This window comes from Heptranchias perlo, chromosome 7 (genome assembly GCF_035084215.1).
Source record: "Heptranchias perlo isolate sHepPer1 chromosome 7, sHepPer1.hap1, whole genome shotgun sequence".
In the NCBI taxonomy this organism is placed as follows: Eukaryota; Metazoa; Chordata; class Chondrichthyes; order Hexanchiformes; family Hexanchidae; genus Heptranchias; species Heptranchias perlo.
The window spans coordinates 3073923-3096213 of NC_090331.1; the positions used below are offsets into that span (position 1 = coordinate 3073923).

Below are 22291 nucleotides of genomic sequence, written 5' to 3' on the forward strand. Positions count from 1 at the left end.
TTGGATATGGAATGTAACCATGTTATGGTCACTCATTCCAAGGAGATCCTTAACTAGGACATTATTAATTAATCCTGGCTCGTTACACAGGACCAGGTCCAAGGTTGCTTGCCCCCTTGTAGGATCAGTTACATACTGCTCAAGAAATCCATCCCTAATACACTCAATAAGCTCTTCCTCAAGGCTGCCCTGCCCAATTTGATTTGTCCAGTTAATATGATAGTAAAAAATCCCCCATAATTGTAGCTGTTCCCTTATTACATGCCCCGACTATTTCCTGATTAATACTTCTTCCAGCAGAGTTGCAACTATTAGGAGGCCTTTATACTACGCTCACTCGTGTTTTTTTTCCCTTATTATTCCTTATCTCTCCCCAAACTGTTTCATTATCCTGATCCTTTGTCCCAATATCATTTCTCTGTATTACAGTGATTCCTTCCTTTCCTAACATAGCCACCCCACCTCCCCTTCCTTCCTGCCTGTCCTTCCTGATTGTTAAATAACCTGGCATATTTAATTCCCAGTCGTTGTCACTCTGCAGCCATGTTTCTGTAATGGCCACAAGATCATACCCATACGTAGTTATTTGTGCCGGTAACTCGTCCATTTTGTTACTAATGCTACGTGCATTCAGATAAAGAACTTTCAAATATGTTTTGTGACACTTAGTTCCTGCTTTTTCCTTTTTTAACACTTTACCTTTTACTCCATACCTTCTGTCCCTTCCTGACACGCTTTCCTCTGTCTCCCTGCTCAGGTTCCCAACCCCCTGCCACAGCTTTGATGCTGGGTTAATCGCCTTACACCTTCTGGTTTTCACTTTATCTGTCGTGCCTAAAGTACACTTTCTTTCCGCTGCTCTACGCTTTTCCCTTTCACTTGTTCTTGAACAACTGTTTGTACTATTTGTATTGTAGATTTCCCCTGGGTCTTCCCCTCTCTTGCTGCTCTCAACTTTACTCCCTTCTGACTCCCCCCTCAGGTTCCCATCCCCCTGCCACTCTAGTTTAAACCTTCCCCAACAGCACTAGCAAACACCCCCGCGAGGACATTGGTCCCGGTCCTGCTCGGGTGTAACCCGTCCCGCTTGTACAGGTCCCACCTTCCCCAGAACCGGTCCCAATGTCCCACAGTTCCACAGCATTGAATCTCACTGGGGTACAGTTCCACAGACACTGACTCTCACTGGGGGACAGTTCCACAGACTCTGACTCTCACTGGGGTACAGTTCCACAGGCACTGACTCTCACTGGGGTACAGTTCCACAGACTCTGACTCTCACTGGGGTACAGTTCCACACACACTGACTCTCACTGGGGTACAGTTTCACAGACACTAACTCTCACTGGGGTACAGTTCCACAGACACTGACTCTCACTGGGGTACAGTTCCACAGACACTGACTCTCACTGGGGTACAGTTCCACAGACACTGACTCTCACTGGGGTACAGTTCCACACACACTGACTCTCATTGGGGTACAGTTCCACAGACACTGACTCTCATTGGGGTACAGTTCCACAGACTCTGACTCTCACTGGGGTACAGTTCCACAGGCACTGACTCTCATTGGGGTACAGTTCCACACACTCTGACTCTCACTGGGGTACAGTTCCACAGACACTGACTCTCACTGGGGGACATTTCCACAGACACTGACTCTCACTGGGGTACAGTTCCACAGACACTGACTCTCACTGGGGTACAGTTCCACAGACACTGACTCTCACTGGGGTACAGTTCCACAGACTCTGACTCTTTGTGGGATTCCGGGGGCTCCTTCCAATTCCTCACCATGATTCCATTGTTCTCTTGGGAGCCTGGACCATATATCAGAGAGTTATTCGACTGGCGAGGGGAATCGTATCTCACCCCATGTCGACTCTATGTTTGTGGGGTCGGGGCGAGGGGGAGGTGGATGGGGACGTGGGAACTCTTCCTCAATTGTGCTTTCTAGTCAGCATCCAATGATCTTTTCTTGGCGGAGCAGGTGGAGACCAGAGGAGCACATGATGTGATGCCACCCACGGTAGAATCTCGCTCTGGCGCTCACACAGGAAGCATGGCCGCTTGGAAGAGGTACCGAGAAAGAGCATTCAACCAGAACATTCAGGAGAGGGTAAAACACTGACACACAGTGCCGTCTGCACAGGGAGAAACCAGCAGATACATTTGGGAATATTTTACTCAGCAACTTCAATCAAACAGCAGCTTTTTCCAATGTTTCAGGGTGGATTTTAGATGAAATAGTGACACAGGAGCCTATTGTTTTAATCACGGTTTATCCTCACAAACTGATGACACGCTCCATTGATCCAGCACTCGGGGATCTGCGTAAATCTCTCCCACCAACCTGGCACTGAGAAAGTTTTAAAAACTCGTTCTTGTGACGTGGGCGTTGCCGGCAAGGTCGGCATTTATTCCCCATCTCCAGTTAGAATCCGAGAATCTTGCCGCACAGGAGGAGGCCATTCGGCCCATCGTACCTGTGCCGGCTCTTTGAAAGAGCTATCCAATTAGTCCCACTCCCCCCTGCTCTTTCCCCATCGGCCTGTAAATTTTTCCTTTTCAAGTATTTATCCAATTCCCTTTTGAAAATTACAATTGAATCTGCTTCCACCGCCCTTTCAGGCAGCGCATTCCAGATCGTAAAAAAAATTCTCCTCATCTCCCCTCTGGTTGTTTCGACAATTATCTTAAATCTGTGTTCTCTGGTTACCGACTCTCCCGCCAGTAATTGCCCCTTGAGAAGGTGGTGGTGAGCCGCCTTCTTGAACCGCTGCAGTCCGTGTGGTGAAGGTTCTCCCACAGTGCTGTTAGGAAGGGAGTTCCAGGATTTGCAATGAACAATCGTGCAACACTATCCACAGCAAGTAAGCACAGCTGCAGTTTTGTTCAAATTCAATGTTACTGGACCAATAATCCAGAGACATGGAAATTCAAATCCCACCATGGCAGTTTGAGAATTTAAGTTCAGTTTAAAATATTTAGAAATAAAAAGCTAAAAAAAGTGACCCTGAAGCTGTTGGATTTGCAAAAAATCCATCTGGTTCACTAATGTCCTTTAGGGAAGGAAACCTGTCGTCCTTACCCGGTCTGGCCCTGCACGTGACTCCAGTCCCACACCAGTGTGCTTGACTCTTAACTGCCCTCTGAAGTGACCACTCAGTTATATCGCCAGCTACCACTGGATCAAGAAGAAGGCCCATTGTCACCTTCTCAAGGGGCAACGAGGGATGGGCAATAAATGCCGGCCTTGCCAGCGACGCCCACGTCCCGAGAATGAATAAAAATGAACAGATTGATGATTTTCTTCTTGTTTTGAGGTACGTCAGAAACAAATTTATTGCTAAATGGGTTGAAAACAGTCACATTGATGAGACAAATTGGTGCTAGGCAGGGTTGGGTTTATAATACGCTTCCAGACTCTACCCCACGATCAAATACCCTGCTAACACTCACTGTCTGGCTTCACCCATGTTCAGTGGACAGTCGGGTGAGTTACAGGGGCCTGCTGGAAGTGAGTGTCCTGTATGTCACTAACAGTCAGTGGTTTCAGGGTGGGCGGAGCAAATTAGGAGGGGGGATAAGATAAAAGCATTATCATTTACTGTTTCTCTTTTGGAAAATGGTTGAACACTTGGAAGCATCTCAACCCCATCTTACACAGGGCCTTGGAATCTCTGCCATCGCTCAGGACTCATCAGACACAACATTCAGGAGCTTCATGGGTAAAACCTCACCCCTCACAGCCACCCCCCACCCAACCCCATTCTCCAACACCGACACAAGGTGGAAAGGGCAACTCACCAGTTCATAGTTCACCAGAGGCACACACGAGGTCGTGACCTGCAAGAAAGGAAAAATGTGAGGTGAGATAGGGAATGAACAGAAATACAAACTCAGTCGCTGACTATCTCTCAACCTAATCTCCTTCCTCGATACCACCCTGATCAATTCCCCTCTGAACGTTCCTCACTGGTCCCCCTTGAGCTCCAAATCCCCCATCCCTTCATCCTCCCTCATCCTTACTGTGTTGATTCCTGAGACTCATCGCGTCGTCTCAACTAACCTCACCAGAACGGATGATCGGGTCATTATCTCATTTGCTGTTTGTGGGATCTTGCTGTGCGCAAATTGGCTGCTGCATTTCCTACTTTACAACAGTGACTACACTTCAAAAGTACTTCATTGGCTGTAAAGCGCATTGGGATGTGCTGAGGCAATGAAAGGCGCTATAGAAATGCAAGTTCATTCTTTTAAAAGTGAAGAGAGTGAGGCAGGCAAAGTACCTTCAACCCCAGCTACAGAAAGGATAGGGTTAAAGTTCAGAGGTGATCGATTAGCCAGTAAAGCAGGCTGTGGATGGGGCTATGGCAGCAACAATCCTGATTGCAGGAGGCCCAGGTAAGGTCATTCTATCTTTGCTTCTTAAAAGTACCTCATGGGGTCAGAAGAATCATAGAATCATCGAAAGGTTACAGCACAGAAGGAGGCCATTCGGCCCATCGAGTCCACGCCAGCTTTCTGCAAGAGCATTCCAGCTGAGGTGAGAGTGATTGCCCTTGACATCAAGGCAGCATTTGGCCGAGTGTGGCAAAAGGGAGCCCAAGTAAAATTGAAGTCAATGGGAATCAGGGGGAAAACTCTCCAGTGGCTGGACTCATATCTAGCACAAAGGAACATGGTAGTGTTTTTTTTTTATTCGTTCATGGGATGTGGGCGTCGTTGGCGAGGCCGGCATTTATTGCCCATCCCTAATTGCCCTTGAGAAGGTGGTGGTGAGCCGCCTTCTTGAACTGCTGCAGTCCGTGTGGTGACGGTTCTCCCACAGTGCTGTTAGGAAGGGAGTTCCAGGATTTTGACCCAGCGACGATGAAGGAACGGCGATATATTTCCAAGTCGGGATGGTGTGTGACTTGGAGGGGAACGTGCAGGTGGTGTTGTTCCCATGTACCTGCTGCTCTTGTCCTTCTAGGTGGTAGAGGTCGCAGGTTTGGGAGGTGCTGTTGAAGAAGCCTTGGCGAGTTGCTGCAGTGCATCCTGTGGATGGTACACACTGCAGCCACTGTGCGCCGGTGGTGAAGGGAGTGAATGTTTAGGGTGGTGGATGGGGTGCCAATCAAGCGGGCTGCTTTATCTTGGATGGTGTCGAGCTTCTTGAGTGTTGTTGAAGCTGCCCTCATCCAAGCAAGTGGAGAGTATTCCATCACACTCCTGACTTGTGCCTTGTATATGGTGGAAAGGCTTTGGGGAGTCACGAGGTGAGTCACTTGCCGCAGAATACCCAGCCTCTGACCTGCTCTTGTAGCCACAGTATTTATAAGGCGGGTCCAGTTAAGTTTCTGGTCAATGGTGACCCCCAGGATGTTGATGGTGGGGGATTCGGCGATGGTAATGCTGTTGAATGTCAAGGGGAGGTGGTTAGACTCTCTCTTGTTGGAGATGGTCATTGCCTGGCACTTATCTGGCACGAAAGTTACTTGCCACTTATCAACCCAAGCCTGGATGTTGTCCAGGTCTTGCTGCATGCGGGCAAGGACTGCTTCATTATCTGAGGGGTTGCGAATGGAACTGAACACTGTGCAATCATCAGCAAACATCCCCATTTCTGACCTTATGATGGAGGGAAGGTCATTGATGAAGCAGCTGAAGATGGTTGGGCCTCAGACACTGCCCTGAGGAACTCCTGCAGCAATATCCTGGGACTGAGATGATTGAGTTCTAATCCCGCCACGGCAGCTGGCGAATTTAAATTCAATTAATTAAATTCAATTAATTAAATAAAAATCTGGAATTAAAATACTAGTATCAGTAATGGTAGCCATGAAACTACCGGATTGTCGTAAAAACCCATCTGGTTCACAAATGTCCTTTCGGGAAGGAAACCTGCCGTCCTTAATTGCCCTCTGAAATGGCCTAGCAAGCCACTCAGTTGTAAAATCTCGCTACGAAAAGTCATAATAAGAATAAAACCGGACGGACCACCCGGCATCGGACCACTAGGCACCGGACACGACAACGGCAAAACACCAAGCCCAGTCGACCCTGCAACGTCCTCCTCACCAACATCTGGGGACTTGTGCCAAAATTGGGAGAGCTGTCCCACAGACGAGTTAAGCAACAGCCTGACATAGCCATACTCACAGAATCATACCTTTCAGCCAATGTCCCAGACTCTTCCATCACCATCCCTGGGTATGTCCTGTCCCACCGGCAGGACAGACCCACCAGAGGTGGCGGTACAGTGATATACAGTCAGGAGTGAGTGGCCCTGAGAGTCCTCAACATTGACTCTGGACCCCATGAAATCTCATGGTATCAGGTCAAACATGGGCAAGGAAACCTCCTGCTGATTACCACCTACCGTCCTCCCTCAGCTGATGAATCAGTCCTCCTCCATGTTGAGCACCACTTGGATGAAGCACTGAGGGGAGCAAGGGCACAAAATGTACTCTGGGTGGGGGACTTCAATATCCATCACAAAGAGTGGCTCGGTAGCACCACTACTGACCGAGCTGGCCGAGTCCTGAAGGACATAGCTGCCAGACTGGGCCTCCGGCAGGTGGTGAGCGAACCAACACGAGGGAAAAACTTACTTGACCTCGTCCTCACCAATCTACCTGTCGAAAATGCATCTATCCATGATAGTATTGGTAGGAGTGACCACCGTGTAAGAACGGGATATGACGCTCGACTCGTCGATCGACAGTTCCGACGGGCCACAGCGAAAAATCGCATAGACCTCCTCAGAAGACAAACACGGGACGCAACCAACAGAGTACCCTTCGTCGTCCAGTACTTCCCTGGAACGGAGAAACTACACCATGTTCTCCGCAGCCTTCAACATGTCATCGATGACGACGAACACCTCGCTAAGGCCATCCCCACTACTCGCCTTTAAACAGCCACCCAACCTCAAACAGACCATCGTTCGCAGCAAATTACCCAGCTCTCAGGAGAACAGCGTGCACAACACCACACAACCCTGCCACGGCAACCTCTGCAAGACATGCCAGATCATCGACACAGGTACCACCATCACATGAGAGGACACCACCCACCAGGTACATGGTTCATACTCCTGTGACTTGGCCAACGTTGTCTACCTCATACGTTGCAGGAAAGGATGCCCCGGAGCATGGTACATTGGCGAGACCATGCAGACTCTGCGACAACGGATGAATGGATACCGCGCAACAATCGCCAGACAGGAGGGTTCCCTCCCAGTCGGGGAACACTTCAGCAGTCAAGGACATTCAGCCTCCGATCTTCAGGTAAGTGTTCTCCAAGGCGGCCTTCGAGACACACGACAACGCAAAATCGTCGAGCAGAAATTGATAGCCAAGTTCTGCACCCATGAGGACGGCCTCAACCGGGATCTTGGGTTCATGTCACGTTACATGTCACCCCACCAGGGAAAAAAAAAGTTATCTGTTTTTAATACAACTGGTCATTCTCTCTCTCTCTCTCCCTTTCGGGTGTGTCTCTCCCTCTTTCTCTGTCATTGTAATCTGACCGCTTGCGTATTCAGTGGTCTTGGGTGTAATGTTCCCCTGTCTGAACACCATCCATGCAGAGGTGTGATAACGGGCAGTTGGAAAGATTATATGTAATCACCAGGCATTGTCCTGTGAATATATATGCGGTGCTTTTATGGAAACCTTCACACACCTGACGAAGAAGGAAAGCTCCGAAAGCTTGTGATTTTCAAATAAAACTGTTGGACTATAACCTGGTGTTGTAAGATTCCTTACAAAATGATCATGGCTGATCGTCTAACTCAGTACCCTGTTCCCGCTTTTTCCCCATATCCCTTGATCCCTTTAGCATTAAGAAATATATCTATCTCCTTCTTGAATACATCTAATGACTTGGCCTCCACAGCCTTCTGTGGTAGAGAATTCCACAGGTTCACCACCCTCTGAGTGAAGAAATTTCTCCTCATCTCGGTTCTAAATGGCATACCCCGTATCCTGAGACTGTGACCCCTGGTTCTGGACTCCCCAGCCATCGGGAACATCCTCCCTGCATCTAGTCTGTCAACTCCTGTTAGAATTTTATATGTTTCGATGAGATCACCTCTCATTCTTCTAAACTCTAGTGAATATAGGCCTAGTCGAACCAATCTCTCCTCATATGTCAGTCCTGCCATCCCAGGAATCAATCCGTTGCACTCTCTCCATGGCAAGGACATCCTTCCTCAGATAAGGAGACCAAAATTGCACACAATACCCAAGATGTGGTCTCACCAAGGCCCTGTATAACTGCAGTAAGACATCCCTGCTCCTGTACTCAAATCCTCTTGCAATGAAGGCCAACATACCATTCACCTTCCTAACTGCTTGCTGCACCTGAATGCTCACTTTCAATGACTGGTGTACAAGGACACCCAGGTCTCGTTGCACCTCCCCTTTTCCCAATCTATCACCATTCAGATAATCTGCCTTTCTGTTTTTACAACCAAAGTGGATAACCTCACATTTATCCATGTTATACTGCATCTGCCATGTTCTTGCCCACTCACCCAACTTGTCCAAATCACATTGGAGCCTCTTTGCATCCTCCTCACAGCTCACATTCCACCCCAGCTTTGTGTCGTCTGCAAACTTGGAAATGTTACATTTAGTTCCCTCATCCAAATCATTGATATATATTGTGAATAGCTGGGGCCCAAGCACTGATCCCTGCGGTACCCCACTAGTCACTGCCTGCCACCCGGAAAAAGTCCCATTTATTCCCATTCTCTGTTTCCTGTCTGTCAACCAATTCTCAATCCATGCCAGTATATTCCCCCCAATCCCATGTGCTTTAATTTTGCACACTAACCTCTTGTATGGGACCTTATCAAAAGCTTTCTGAAAATCCAAATACACCACATCCACTGGTTCTCCCCTATCTATTCTACTAGTTACATCTTCAAAAAACTCCAGTAGATTTGTTAAGCATGATTTCCCTTTCATAAACCCATGCTGACTTTGTCCAATCCCGTTAATGCCCTCCAAGTGTTCTGTTATCACATCTTTTATAATAGAGTCGAGCATTTTCCCCACTACCGATGTTCTGCTAACTGGTCTGTAATTCCCTGTTTTTTCTCTCCCTCCTTTTTTAAATAGTGGGGTTACATTTGCCACCCTCCAATCTGTAGGAACTGTTCCAGAGTCTATAGAATTTTGGAAGATGATCACCAATGCATCCACTATTTACAGGGCCACTTCCTTTAGTACTCTGGGATGTAGATTATCAGGCCCTGGGGATTGTCAGCCTTTAGCCCCATTAATTCCCCTCGCACTATTTTTTTTACGAATACTGGTTTCCTTCAGTTCCTCCCTCTCACTAGACCCTTGGTTCCCTAACATTTCTGGCAGGTTATTTGTGTCCTCTTTTGTGAAGACAGAACCAAAGTATGTGTTTAATTGTTCTGCCATTTCTTTGTTCCCCATTATAATTTCCCCCTTCTCTGACTGTAAGGGACCTACATTTGTCTTCACTAATCTTTTTCTCTTGACATATTTATAGAAGCTTTTACAGTCAGTTTTTATGTTCCCTGCTGGTTTACTCTCATACTCTATTTTTCCCCTCTTAATCAATCTCTTTATCCTCCTTGGCTGAATTCTGAACTGCTCCCAATCCTCAGGCTTGCAGCTTTTTCTGGCAATTTTATATGTCTCCTCTTTGGATCTAATTCTATCCCTAATTTCTTTTGTAAGCCACAGTTGAGCCACCTTTCCTGTTTTATTTTTGCGCCAGACAAGAATGAATAATTGTTGCAATTCCTGCACATGTTCTTTAAATATTAGCCATTGCCTATCCACCGTCATCCCTTTTGTAAAGTTCCCCAATCTATCATAACCAACTCGCACCTCATGCTTTTGTAATTTCCTTTATTTAGATTCAGGACCCCAGTTTTGTATTCAACTACTTCACTTTCCATCTTAATGAGGAATTCTATCAAGTTATGGTCACTCTTCCCTAAGGGACCCCGCACAACAAGATTGTTAATTAATCCTTTCTCATTGCACAATACCCAGAAAACTATCATGTACACACTCCAGGAATTCCTCTCCCACAGTATTATTGCTAATTTGGTTTGACCAATCTATATGTAGATTAAATCTATAGATCGACCAATTTATATGTAGATATGTACTCTGTCTAGACCCTTCATGATTTTGAATACCTCTATCAAATCTCCTCGCAACTGTCTCTGTTCCAAAGAGAACAACCACAGCTTCTCCAGTCTATCCACGTAACTAAAGTCTCTCATCCCTGGAATCATTCGAGTAAATCTCTTCTGCACCCTCTCTAAGGCCTTCGCTTCTTCCCTAAAGTGTGGTGCCCAGAACTGGACACAATACTCCAGTTGTGGCCGAACCAGTGTTTTATAAAGGTTCAAGAGCATGGAGTGGCTCCCCCCTGGGCCCCCACGAGGGAAGCTTGGGATTGGCTTCCTCCCCCCTCACCCTGTCCGATCGCAAATTTTGTCTGCCCCCCCACCACCCCCACACATTCCTGACTCCCTTTGCCGGGTACTATTTCCGTGGGTTTCCGGTGGTGGTCCAACCCCCCTCCCCATAATGAATTTCGAATCCCACTCGTCAGCTGTGAGATCTTTCCCGCCGTCTTCAAGCGCGACTCGTTATGAGACCCCAGAGTTAAAATCTCCCGGGCCTCGTACTGCGGGAGGGAGGTGGGCCAGACAGATCGTCCCCTGATTCCCGGCCTGAGTTAAAATCTCCCGGGCCTCGTACTGCGGGAGGGAGGGGGGCCAGACAGATCGTCCCCCGATTCCCGGCCCGAGTTAAAATCTCCCAGGCCTCGTACTGCGGGAGGGAGGGGGGCCAGACAGATCGTCCCCTGATTCCCGGCCTGAGTTAAAATCTCCCGGGCCTCGTACTGCGGGAGGGAGGGGCCAGACAGATCATCCCCTGATTCCCGGCCTGAGTTAAAATCTCCCGGGCCTCGTACTGCGAGAGGGAGGGGCCAGACCAGTCGCCCCTCCCCCCATCCAGATTCCCGGCCCGAGTTAAAATCTCCCGGGCCTCGTACTGCGAGAGGGAGGGGCCAGACCGGTCGACCCCCACCCCCGATTCCCGGCCCGAGCTACAGTCAATGGTGCTTCGCTCAGTCAGTGTCAGCTCTGGCTGATGGGACACAGGTACAATTTGATCGAGTTCTGCCAAGGCCGATAGATTTTAAGTTGTGAAGCTGATTCTGTTGGGATTCCGGGCCCTGCCCCAGGCTTCGAGGAGGCCTTCCTCTTCCTGCCCTCTTCCTGCCCTCTTCCTGCCCTCTTCCTGCCCTCTTCCTGCCCTCTTCCTGCCCTCTCTTTTCTCGGCTGCAAAAACCAGCATTTTGGAGAACATAACAGGGAGAGATTATACAAACTAGGGTTGTAGTCCCTGGAATTTCGAAGATTACGGGGTGATTTGATCGAGGATTTCAAGATATTAAGGGGAACTGATAGGGTGGTTAGAGAGAAACTATTTCCTCTGGTTGGGGGGTCTAGGACTAGGGGACACAGTCTAAAAATTAGAGCCAGGACTTTCAGGAGTGAAGCCAGGAAACACTTTTACACGCAAAGGGTGGAAGTTTGGAACTCTCTTCCGCAAACGGCAGCTCAATTGTTAATTTTAAATCTGCGATTGAGAGATTTTTGTTAACCAAAGGCATTAAGGGATATGGGGCTAAGGCAGGTATATGGAGTTAGGTCACAGATCAGCCATAATCTCATTGAATGACAGAACAGGATCGAGGGGCTAAATGGCCTACTCCTGTTCCTAAGTTCCATACTCCCCCTTTGTCCCCCATCATCCTGCTCCGTGACTGGGTGACCCAATAGACCACCAGGTGTCTAACTGAATGGTCCCAGTTTCCCAGTCTGTGCTAAGCCAGCCGGCCTCTGGTGGGTTGGAGGGGAGACGGTACATTTGTCCTCGTTGTGCTTGAGCTGCTCCTGGGTCACCGCTCCGTTGACCTTGCTGGAAAGTTGACATCGGGGAGAACACTATCGGGCTGGACTGTGATGCCCCCACAGTCAAATAGTCTACAGACACTCACTATCCAGGCTCACACAATAGAAGAATGGCCGTTTGGTTGAGGTACCAGAGGGCCCGTGGGAGCTATGAGATTAGCATGTGGTTTCCTGGAACATTATTTGGTGCAGAACCCCATGCCTTCAATCTCCCCTAACTGCTGTGTGTTTATCGAGTGAGTAGCTGAAAACTAACCAATCACATCAACAATCCACATGTCAGTCAACATCTGGGCTGCAATCACTGTTGGACAAGAGGCAGAGAGACAGACTACAATCGGGCTAAAGAGTAGATTGGACTGGGCCCAAAGTGGCTGCAAAGTTCCCTCTGGATCCAATAAGCATCTTTTTGTCTCGCCAGCACTGTTCTGCTTGGCTAAAACATATGGCCTGATGTTTCGGCTGCTCGAGGACGATGGGGAAGCCACGTCTGCTTTCCAGCTAAGTCCCCAAACCAAGTCAAGGGCTCCGATGGCCTCGCCTAAAGCTCCAGCCAAGGTCAACTGAGGAATTAAAACGTTGATGTGGCTGATTTTATAAAAGCTGTGCTTGGAGACCGGAGTCCTCAGATAGACTGGATCCTGCCATTAATCTAAGCTCCATGTGTCAGCCGTGACACAGTGGTAGCACTCTCGCCTCTGAGCAATAAGGAAGGCAAAGGGTACGTTGGCCTTTATTGCAAGGGGATTGGAGTACAAGAGTAAGGAAGTCTTACTGCAATTGTACAGGGCTTTGGTGAGACTACACCTGGAGTAGAATCATAGAAGTTTACAACATGGAAACAGGCCCTTCGGCCCAACATGTCCATGTCGCCCAGTTTATACCACTAAGCTAGTCCCAATTGCCTGCACTTGGCCCATATCCCTCTATACCCATCTTACCCATGTAACTGTCCAAATGCTTTTGAAAAGACAAAATTGTACCCACCTCTACTACTGCCTCTGGCAGCTCGTTCCAGACACTCACCACCCTTTGAGTGAAAAAATTGCCCCTCTGGACCCTTTTGTATCTCTCCCCTCTCACCTTAAATCTATGTCCCCTCGTTATAGACTCCCCTACCTTTGGGAAAAGATTTTGACTATCTACCTTATCTATGCCCCTCATTATTTTATAAGATCACCCCTTAACCTCCTACTCTCCAGGGAAAAAAGTCCCAGTCTGTCTAACCTCTCCCTATAAGTCAAACCATCAAGTCCCGGTAGCATCCTAGTAAATCTTTTCTGCACTCTTTCTAGTTTAATAATATCCTTTCTATAATAGGGTGACCAGAACTGTACACAGTATTCCAAGTGTGGCCTTACTAATGTCCTGTACAACTTCAACAAGACATCCCAACTCCTGTATTCAATGTTCTGACCAATGAAACCAAGCATGCCGAATGCCTTCTTCACCACCCTATCCACCTGTGACTCCACTTTCAAGGAGCTATGAACCTGTACTCCTAGATCTCTTTGTTCTATAACTCTCCCCAACGCCCTACCATTAATGGAGTAGGTCCTGGCCCGATTCGATCTACCAAAATGCATCACCTCACATTTATCTAAATTAAACTCCATCTGCCATTCATCGGCCCACTGGCCCAATTTATCAAGGTCCCGCTGCAATCCTAGATAACCTTCTTCACTGTCCACAATGCCACCAATCTTGGTGTCATCTGCAAACTTACTAACCATGCCTCCTAAATTCTCATCCAAATCATTCATATAAATAACAAATAACAGCGGACCCAGCACCGATCCCTGAGGCACACCGCTGGTCACAGGCCTCCAGTCTGAAAAACAACCCTCTACAACCACCCTCTGTCTTCTGTCGTCAATCCAATTTTGTATCCAATTGGCTACCTCACCTTGGATCCCGTGAGATTTAACCTTATGTAACAACCTACCATGCGGTACCTTGTCAAAGGCTTTGCTAAAGTCCATGTAGACCACGTCTACTGCACAGCCCTCATCTATCTTCTTGGTTAGCCCTTCAAAAAACTCAATCAAATTCGTGAGACATGATTTTCCTCTCACAAAGCCATGCTGACTGTTCCTAATCAGTCCCTGCCTCTCCAAATGCCTGTAGATCCTGTCCCTCAGAATACCCTCTAACAACTTACCTACTACAGATGTCAGGCTCACCGGTCTGTAGTTACCAGGCTTTTCCCTGCCGCCCTTCTTAAACAAAGGCACAACATTTGCTACCCTCCAATCTTCAGGCACCTCACCTGTAGCTGTCGATGATTCAAATATCTCTGCTAGGGGACCCGCAATTTCCTCCCTAACCTCCCATAACGTCCTGGGATACATTTCATCAGGTCCCGGAGATTTATCTACCTTGATGCGCGTTAAGACTTCCAGCACCTCCCTCTCTGTAATATGTACACTCCTCAAGACATCACTATTTATTTCCCCAAGTTCCCTAACATCCATGCCTTTCTCAACCGTAAATACCGATGTGAAATATTCATTCAGGATCTCACCCATCTCTTGTGGTTCCGCACATAGATGACCTTGTTGATCCTTAAGAGGCCCTACTCTCTCCCTAGTTACTCTTTTGCCCTTTATGTATTTGTAGAAGCTCTTTGGATTCTCCTTTGCCTTATCTGCCAAAGCAATCTCATGTCCCCTTTTTGCCCTCCTGATTTCTCTCTTAACTCTACTCCGGCAATCTCTATACTCTTCAAGGGATCCACTTGATCCCAGCTGCCTATGCATGTCATATGCCTCCTTCTTCTTTTTGACTAGGGCCTCAATCTCCCGAGTCATCCAAGGTTCCCTACTTCTACCAGCCTTGCCCTTTACTTTATAAGGAATGTGCTTACCCTGAACCCTGGTTAACACACTTTGGGAAAAGATTTTGACTATCGACCTTATCTGTGTATTGTGTACAGTTTTGGTCTCCTTATCTAAGGAAGGATATACTTCCCTTAGAGGCGGTGCAACGAAGGTTCACTAGATTAATTCCTGGGATGAGAGGGTTGTCCTATGGGGAGAGATTGAGTAGAATGAGCCTGTACTCTCTGGAGTTTAGAAGAATGAGAGGTGATCTCATTGAAACATATAAGATTCTGAGGGCTTGACAGGGTAGATGGCTGGAGAGTCTAGAACTAGGGGGCATAGTCTCAGGATAAGGGGTCGGCCATTTAGGACTGAGATGAGGAGGAATTTCTTCACTCAGAGGGTTGTGAATATTTGGAATTCTCTCCCCCAGAGGGCTGTGGATGCTGACTCGTTGAGTATGTTCAAGGCTGAGATCGATAGATTTTTGGACTCTAAGGGAATCAAGTGATTTGTGGATTGGGCGGGAAAGTGGAGTTGAGGTCGAAGATCAGCCATGATCTTATTGAATGGCAGAGCAGGATCGAGGGGCCGAATGGCCTACTCCTGCTCCTATTTCTTATGTTCTTACGAGTCAAAAGGTTGTGGGTTCAAGTGCGTACTCCCACATCCAGCTCTCCAGTGCCTCAACTCACATAAACATTAACAAGGCAGCTCTTCAAAATCTTTGTGTTATCAGCCCCATAACAAAAGAATGTCCATCACCTGCTGTTGCTTGATCTCAAAGCGAATGGCAGCTACACAGGAGGGAAAGAGCACGAGATCGCCCAGAGGAAAGGGTACAATACACAGTGATGCTTCATCATCACTGTCCTCTTTAATGCAGTGTTTTTTTTTGCAAATTTCCTCCTCCTCTCCCGAAAGTACTGGCTCTCGCTCGTGTACAGTTCGATGGGCCCCAGCACTGGCTCTCACTGGTGTACAGTTCGATGGGCCCCAGCACTGGCTCTCACTGGTGTACAGCTCGATGGGCACCAGCACTGGCTCTCACTGGTGTACAGCTCGATGGGCACCAGCACTGGCTCTCACTGGTGTACAGCTCGATGGGCACCAGCACTGGCTCCCACTGGTGTACAGCTCGATGGGCCCCAGCACTGGCTCTCACTGGTGTACAGCTCGATGGGCACCAGCACTGGCTCTCACTGGTGTACAGCTCGATGGGCACCAGCACTGGCTCTCACTGGTGTACAGCTCGATGGGCACCAGCACTGGCTCTCACTGGTGTGCAGCTCGATGGGCACCAGCACTGGCTCTCACTGGTGTACAGCTCGATGGGCACCAGCCACCCTCAGTGCCTCACACAAATACACATTCACAGTGAAGAAGAACAGGGGAGTTCTCCTGGTGTCCTGGGCCAATATTTATCCCTCAACCAACATCACTAAAAGAAATGTTCTGGTCATTATCTGATTGCTGTTTGTGGGATCTTGCTGAGGGCAAATTGGCTACTGCATTTCGCTACATTACAACAGTGACTACGCTTCAGAAGTATTTCACTGGCTGTGAAGGACTTTGGGACATCCTAAGGTGGTGAAAGGCGTGATAGAAATGGGAGTCCTTTCTTTCTTTCTTCTTTCTTTCGTCATGTGTGAGCCTAGACAGTGTCAGGAGCCTAACCCGGCAACTGAGGCAGAAGCCAGTCTTGTACCTCGTCAACATTCGCACCTCGGGGCTTCCCGGTCATCGGCTAATGACTAGAGCAGGAACCCTGGATATCCCAACCTCTCTCCCCCCGCTCAGCACCGGGGCAATTGTGGAACTCCAACTACTGCATCAGCTGAAGCCAATTAACTCGGCACAGAAAGGGAACGAAACCTTTGGGGCCTCGGGCTTAGTGTGGCTCAGTACCTCTCCGAGCCACGTGTCTGTTGACACAGACTGTGACATTACATTGAATTACACAGAATGCACAGCACAGAAACAGGCCATTCGGCCCAACTGGTCCCTGCCAGTGTTTATGCTCCGCATGAGCCTCCTCCCTCCCTACTTCATCAAACCCCATCAACGTATCCTTCAAATGTTCGAACACACATGGCACAGGAGCATTCTGACGGGACAGCCAAAATACTTCTTAATTAAACAAAAGTAACCTTTTTCCTTCCGAGCCACCCACCCCACTAACTGATGGCCAAAGACTACCATAAAAGGCCAGACATGCAAGAAAATAGTTTCTGAAGGTACTGGGAGAGCAGCCCATGTGTTATGTAAATGTTTGGAACATATTTTTGAGCTCACTCCTTTGATTTAGTGAAGGCAGTGAGCTTGGCAGTGTGGTACTGTGGAAGAAAAATAAATTGTTGGCTCTGCAGGGTGCCCTGGACAATATTAAAACTCCCTGTAGCTCCGTGCAAATTATATATCGTAAACCTTCCCGCTTGGACTTAGCATTTGTTGTATCGCAGGCAAGGTGCTTATGGGTTATGTGAGCCGAGCTTCGATTGTAGATACAGGTGCTGAGAAATGCAGGGCTGCTTTTGAATTACATTCCGCACTCATCACCCATTACCCCATCATATCTCTTCCTCTGCTAAAGCCTTTGTCGATAGGGGAGAGGAGGGAGCAAATCCCTAATTTGAAGGGGTTTGCCCCTTTTGTAACCGTTAACTTCCTCTTTCATTTTTGATCCCCATTTTTTCCCGCAGCCTGTAAGAAGATGCTGCGTTAACTCCCCCCCGCCAAAATGATTATTAGTCAAGTGCAAACCTTGACAACAAGAATCGGCTGGCTATTCAAACATGGGAAGCATCACAGTCGAACTTGATCCTGTTGCCTCACTCACATGGGTTGCCGGAGAGAAGTCGGCAGCAGGAACCCTGGATGATTTAGTTTCCTATCCCCGAGGCCAATTGTAACCTTCACATTCCACCACTACCACAGCTGAGATCGGCTGACGCTGCACAGAGCAGGAATCCAACCTGGGCCTCTCCTCGACTGAGTGGCTCAATACTCCCTGAGATACCTGGGGAAGCTGCATTATTTTAACCTTGCTCTGTCTCTCTCTTTTATTGATCCTACTCATGTCAGTTCTCCTCTGAACTTTCCTCTCCTCATCCTCCTAAGCTCCAAATCCCCCGTCCGACTCACTCTTCCCTCTCTCTGTATCCTCACTGTGTTGAAACCAAAACCCATCGCACAGTCCCCCACTCTAACCCATTCTTACCCAGGGCTCCGACCCGTGGGACTACCCCCTCCCTCAGTCTCCCCTCAAACTGTGGGACTCCTCCCCTCCCTCAGTCTCCCCTCAAACCGTGGGACTCCTCCCCTCCCTCAGTCTCCCCTCAAACTGTGGGACTCCTCCCCTCCCTCAGTCTCCCCTCAAACTGTGGGACTCCTCTCCTCCCTCAGTCTGCCCTCAAACTGTGGGACTCCTCCCCTCCATCATTCTCCCCTCAAACTGTGGGACTCCTCCCCTCCCTCACTCTCCCCTCAAAACTGTGGGACTCCTCCCCTCCCTCAGTCTCCCCTCAAACTGTGGGACTCCTCCCCTCCCTCAGTCTCCCCTCAAACTGTGGGACTCCTCCCCTCCCTCAGTCTCCCCTCAAACTGTGGGACTCCTCCCCTCCCTCAGTCTCCCCTCAAACTGTGGGACTCCTCCCCTCTCTCAGTCTCCCCTCAAACTGGGCCCTTCACCTGGTGCCTTGTGATCCAAATTCCACTACATGGGGCTCTTCATCCAAAGGGGGACAATGCAGACAAATCTGAAGTTGGCCTGAACTGATGTCCACATCGTGCACTTTACAGGAGGAGTTACTCGATCTCAATCAGGGCTGATTTTTGCCCTCCCTCCCTTGGGAAGTGGGGGGATCGGGGGCTCGAAGACTCCACCTTACACCAGGTTAGATAAGCTCGCCCAGTGAAGATGCGGAATTGAACTGGACAGGTTCTTTGTGTGTGACACCGCATTGGCCCAGTGAGCCAGTGAGGCAGTGAGCCAGTGAGGCATGAGGCAGTGAGCCAGTGAACCAGTGAGGCAGTGAGCCAGTGAGGCATGAGCCAGTGAGCCAGCCAATTCATCTTTGTGCAAAGGAACTCATTCACAATTGCAACTCCGTGCTCGGCAAATGGGGGGGTGGGGGTGGAGTTGGGGGAGACATGCAAACCGGCCGACAAGGAGAACAATCACAAGGGGTTTATTTTAGAAAGAAGAGCTACACCTCTCATAATGACTAGTGCTATATACATACATGGGCACCTGCTGACCTAGGAATTGGTGGGGGTGAGAAAGAAAGAAAGGAAAGACGGGAAGAACTTGCATTTCTTTAGCGCCTTTCATGACCTCAGGAAGTTGCAAAGCGCTTTACAGCCAATGAAGTACTTTTGAAGTGTAGTCACCGTTGAATCGTAGGAACTGCAGCAGCCAATTTACACACAGCAAGATCCCACGCCTGCTCTGTATGGGCCCCGTCAGCCTCCGGGAGCGGGATTTCAGATGACAAGAGGCCCTGAAGGATCGCTTCATGGCACTCAGAAATTTAACACAGAAAAATGAGAATTGATACATTTCGGTAGGAAGAACGAGGAGAGGCAATATAAACTAAAGGGCACAGCTCTAAAAGGGGTACAGGAACAGAGAGATCTGGGGGTATATGTGCACAAATCATTGAAGGTGGCAGGGCAGGTTGAGAAAGCGGTTAAAAAAGCATACGGGATCCTGGGCTTTATAAATAGAGGCATAGAGTACAAAAGCAAGGAAGTCATGATGAACCTTTATAAAACACTGGTTCGGACACAAATGGAGTATTGTGTCCAGTTCTGGGCACCGCACTTTAGGAAAGATGTGAAGGCCTTGGAGAGAGTGCAGAAGAGATTTACTGGAATGATTCCAGGGATGAGGGACTTTAGTTACGTGGATAGACTGGAGAAGCTGGGATTGTTCTCCTTGGAACAGAGAAGGTTGAGAGGAGATTTGATCGAGGTGTTCAAAATCATGAAGGGTCTAGACAGAGTAGATAGAGAGAAACAGTTCCCATTGGTGGAAGGGTCAAGAACCAGAGAATATAGATTTAAGGTGATTGACAAAAGAACCAAAGGTGACATGAGGAAAAGTTTTTTTACACAGCGAGTGGTTAGGATCTGGAATGCACTGCCCGAGGGGGCGGTGGAGGCAGATTCAATTATGGCCTTCAAAAGGGAACTGGATAAGTACTTGAGAGGAAAAAATTTGTAGGGCTACGGGGAAAGGGCGGGGGAGTGAGACTAGCTGGATTGCTCTTGCATAGAGCCGACACGGACTCGACGGGCCAAATGGCCTCCTTCCATGCTGTAACCTTTCTATGATTCTATGATTCCAATTAGTTAGGAAGGGAGGGGAGGTTCGGGGAGGGACACCTGGGGCAGGAGGAGGCTAAATGTGACTTTGTGGTGCCCAGAGGAGCAGTCCTGCTCCTGGCCCACAAGCAAACCAAAAAAAATTAATTTACCTTTCTGGTGGCTCAGGGGGTGTCACTCTCGCCTCTGAGTCCGGAGGTCGTGCGTTCACGTCCCACTCCAGAGATTTGAGCACAGTATCTAGGCTCACAGCCCAGGGCAGTACTGAGGGATTGCTGCACTGTCGGAGGGTCAGTACTGAGGGATTGCTGCACTGTCGGAGGGTCAGTACTGAGGGAGTGCTGCACTGTCGGAGGGTCAGTGCTGAGGGAGCGCTGCACTGTCGGAGGGACAGTACTGAGTGAGTGCTGCACTGTCGGAGGGACAGTACTGAGGGATTGCTGCACTGTCGGAGGGTCAGTACTGAGGGAGTGCTGCACTGTCGGAGGGTCAGTACTGAGTGAGTGCTGCACTGTCGGAGGGACAGTACTGAGGGATTGCTGCACTGTCGGAGGGTCAGTACTGAGGGAGTGCTGCACTGTCGGAGGGTCAGTACTGAGGGAGTGCTGCACTGTCGGAGGGTCAGCACTGAGGGAGTGCTGCACTGTCGGAGGGTCAGTACTGAGGGAGTGCTGCACTGTCGGAGGGTCAGTACTGAGGGAGTGCTGCACTGTCTGAGGGACAGTACTGAGTGAGTGCTGCACTGTCGGAGGGACAGTACTGAGGGAGTGCTGCACTGTCGGAGGGTCAGTACTGAGGGAGCGCTGCACTGTCGGAGGGTCAGTACTGAGGGAGCGCTGCACTGTCGGAGGGTCAGTACTGAGGGAGCGCTGCACTGTCGGAGGGTCAGTACTGAGGGAGTGCTGCACTGTCGGAGGGTCAGTACTGAGGGAGTGCTGCACTGTCGGAGGGTCAGTACTGAAGGAGTGCTGCACTGTCGGAGGGTCAGTACTGAGGGAGTGCTGCACTGTCAGAGGGACAGTACTGAGGGAGTGCTGCACTGTCGGAGGGTCAGTACTGAGGGAGTGCTGCACTGTCGGAGGGACAGTACTGAGTGAGTGCTGCACTGTCGGAGGGTCAGTACTGAGGGAGTGCTGCACTGTCGGAGGGTCAGTACTGAGGGAGTGCTGCACTGTCGGAGGGTCAGTACTGAGGGAGTGCTGCACTGTCGGAGGGGCAGTACTGAGGGATTGATGCACTGTTGGAGGGTCAGTACTGAGGGAGCGCTGTACTGTCGGAGGGGCAGTACTGAGGAACTGCTCTACAAGGCGTTAAACCAAGGCCCCATCCACACTCTCAGGTGGACGTAAAAGATCCCATGGTGCTATTTGGAAGAACAGCAGGGGAGTTCTCCCTGGCGTCCTGCCCAATATTTGTTCCTCAACCAACATGACTAAAACAGATTATCTGGTCATTTATCACATTGCTGTTTGTGGGATTTTGCTGTGCACTAATTGGCTCCTGCAATTCCAACATTGCAACCGGGACTACACTTCAAGAAATACTTTGTTGGCTGTAAAACGCTTTGGGATGTCCTGAGGTGGTGAAAGGCGCTATATAAATACAAGTTTGTTCTTTTCTGGCCGCCAATTTGGCTCTGTGGGGAAGCCACGATGGTGTCATGGCGCAGGCCTCAGGTTAAAATAGCGGTCGGACCCTGATGACATCAGTCGGACCCCCGCTGCCCTCCGACGGGTGTCCCTCTCACCTGCTCAGTTAAATTCACCACCCGCTGTGGGTCGGGGGGGGGCGGGGGCAGCCAATCGGAGGGGGTAAGTAGCCGTATCCGTCTGGCCTGGTTTCCATCACATGGGCAGGGTTAAAATCAGCCCTGAAGTTGAAAGTTTTTGGTGTAGTTTTGACGCTGGCCTTGTGTGTTCGTTGAGGAATGAGACTTTTCTTTGTAAAGATGTGATTGGGACCTGCTAGTCATGTGACCGAAAACCATGACCGAGAGGAAAGTCAGAAAGCAACTTGGAACGCTGCACTCAAACAATAGATGCAAAAGGTGCGACAATATAGATAGATTTCACTCTAAAATAACCACTCCAATCAACAGCAAGCAATTAGGAAGGCAAATGGTGCTTGGATTTTCAAAAGGCATTTGATGAGGTGTCACACATGAGGT

The 22291-nt window shown here is 49.1% G+C and overlaps 1 protein-coding gene across 7 annotated transcripts in view; it reads right to left on the minus strand.

Annotated features, from left to right (window-relative positions):
- Nucleotides 1–22291, minus strand: part of tns1b (tensin 1b) — a 611533-nt gene that overhangs the window by 253385 nt on the left and 335857 nt on the right. For all 7 annotated transcript variants that reach the window (XM_067986941.1, XM_067986942.1, XM_067986943.1 and 4 more), the window contains one exon: nt 3811–3849. In XM_067986941.1, the coding sequence (XP_067843042.1) occupies nt 3811–3849 (39 nt within the window). The remainder of the gene's footprint in view (nt 1–3810; nt 3850–22291) is intronic.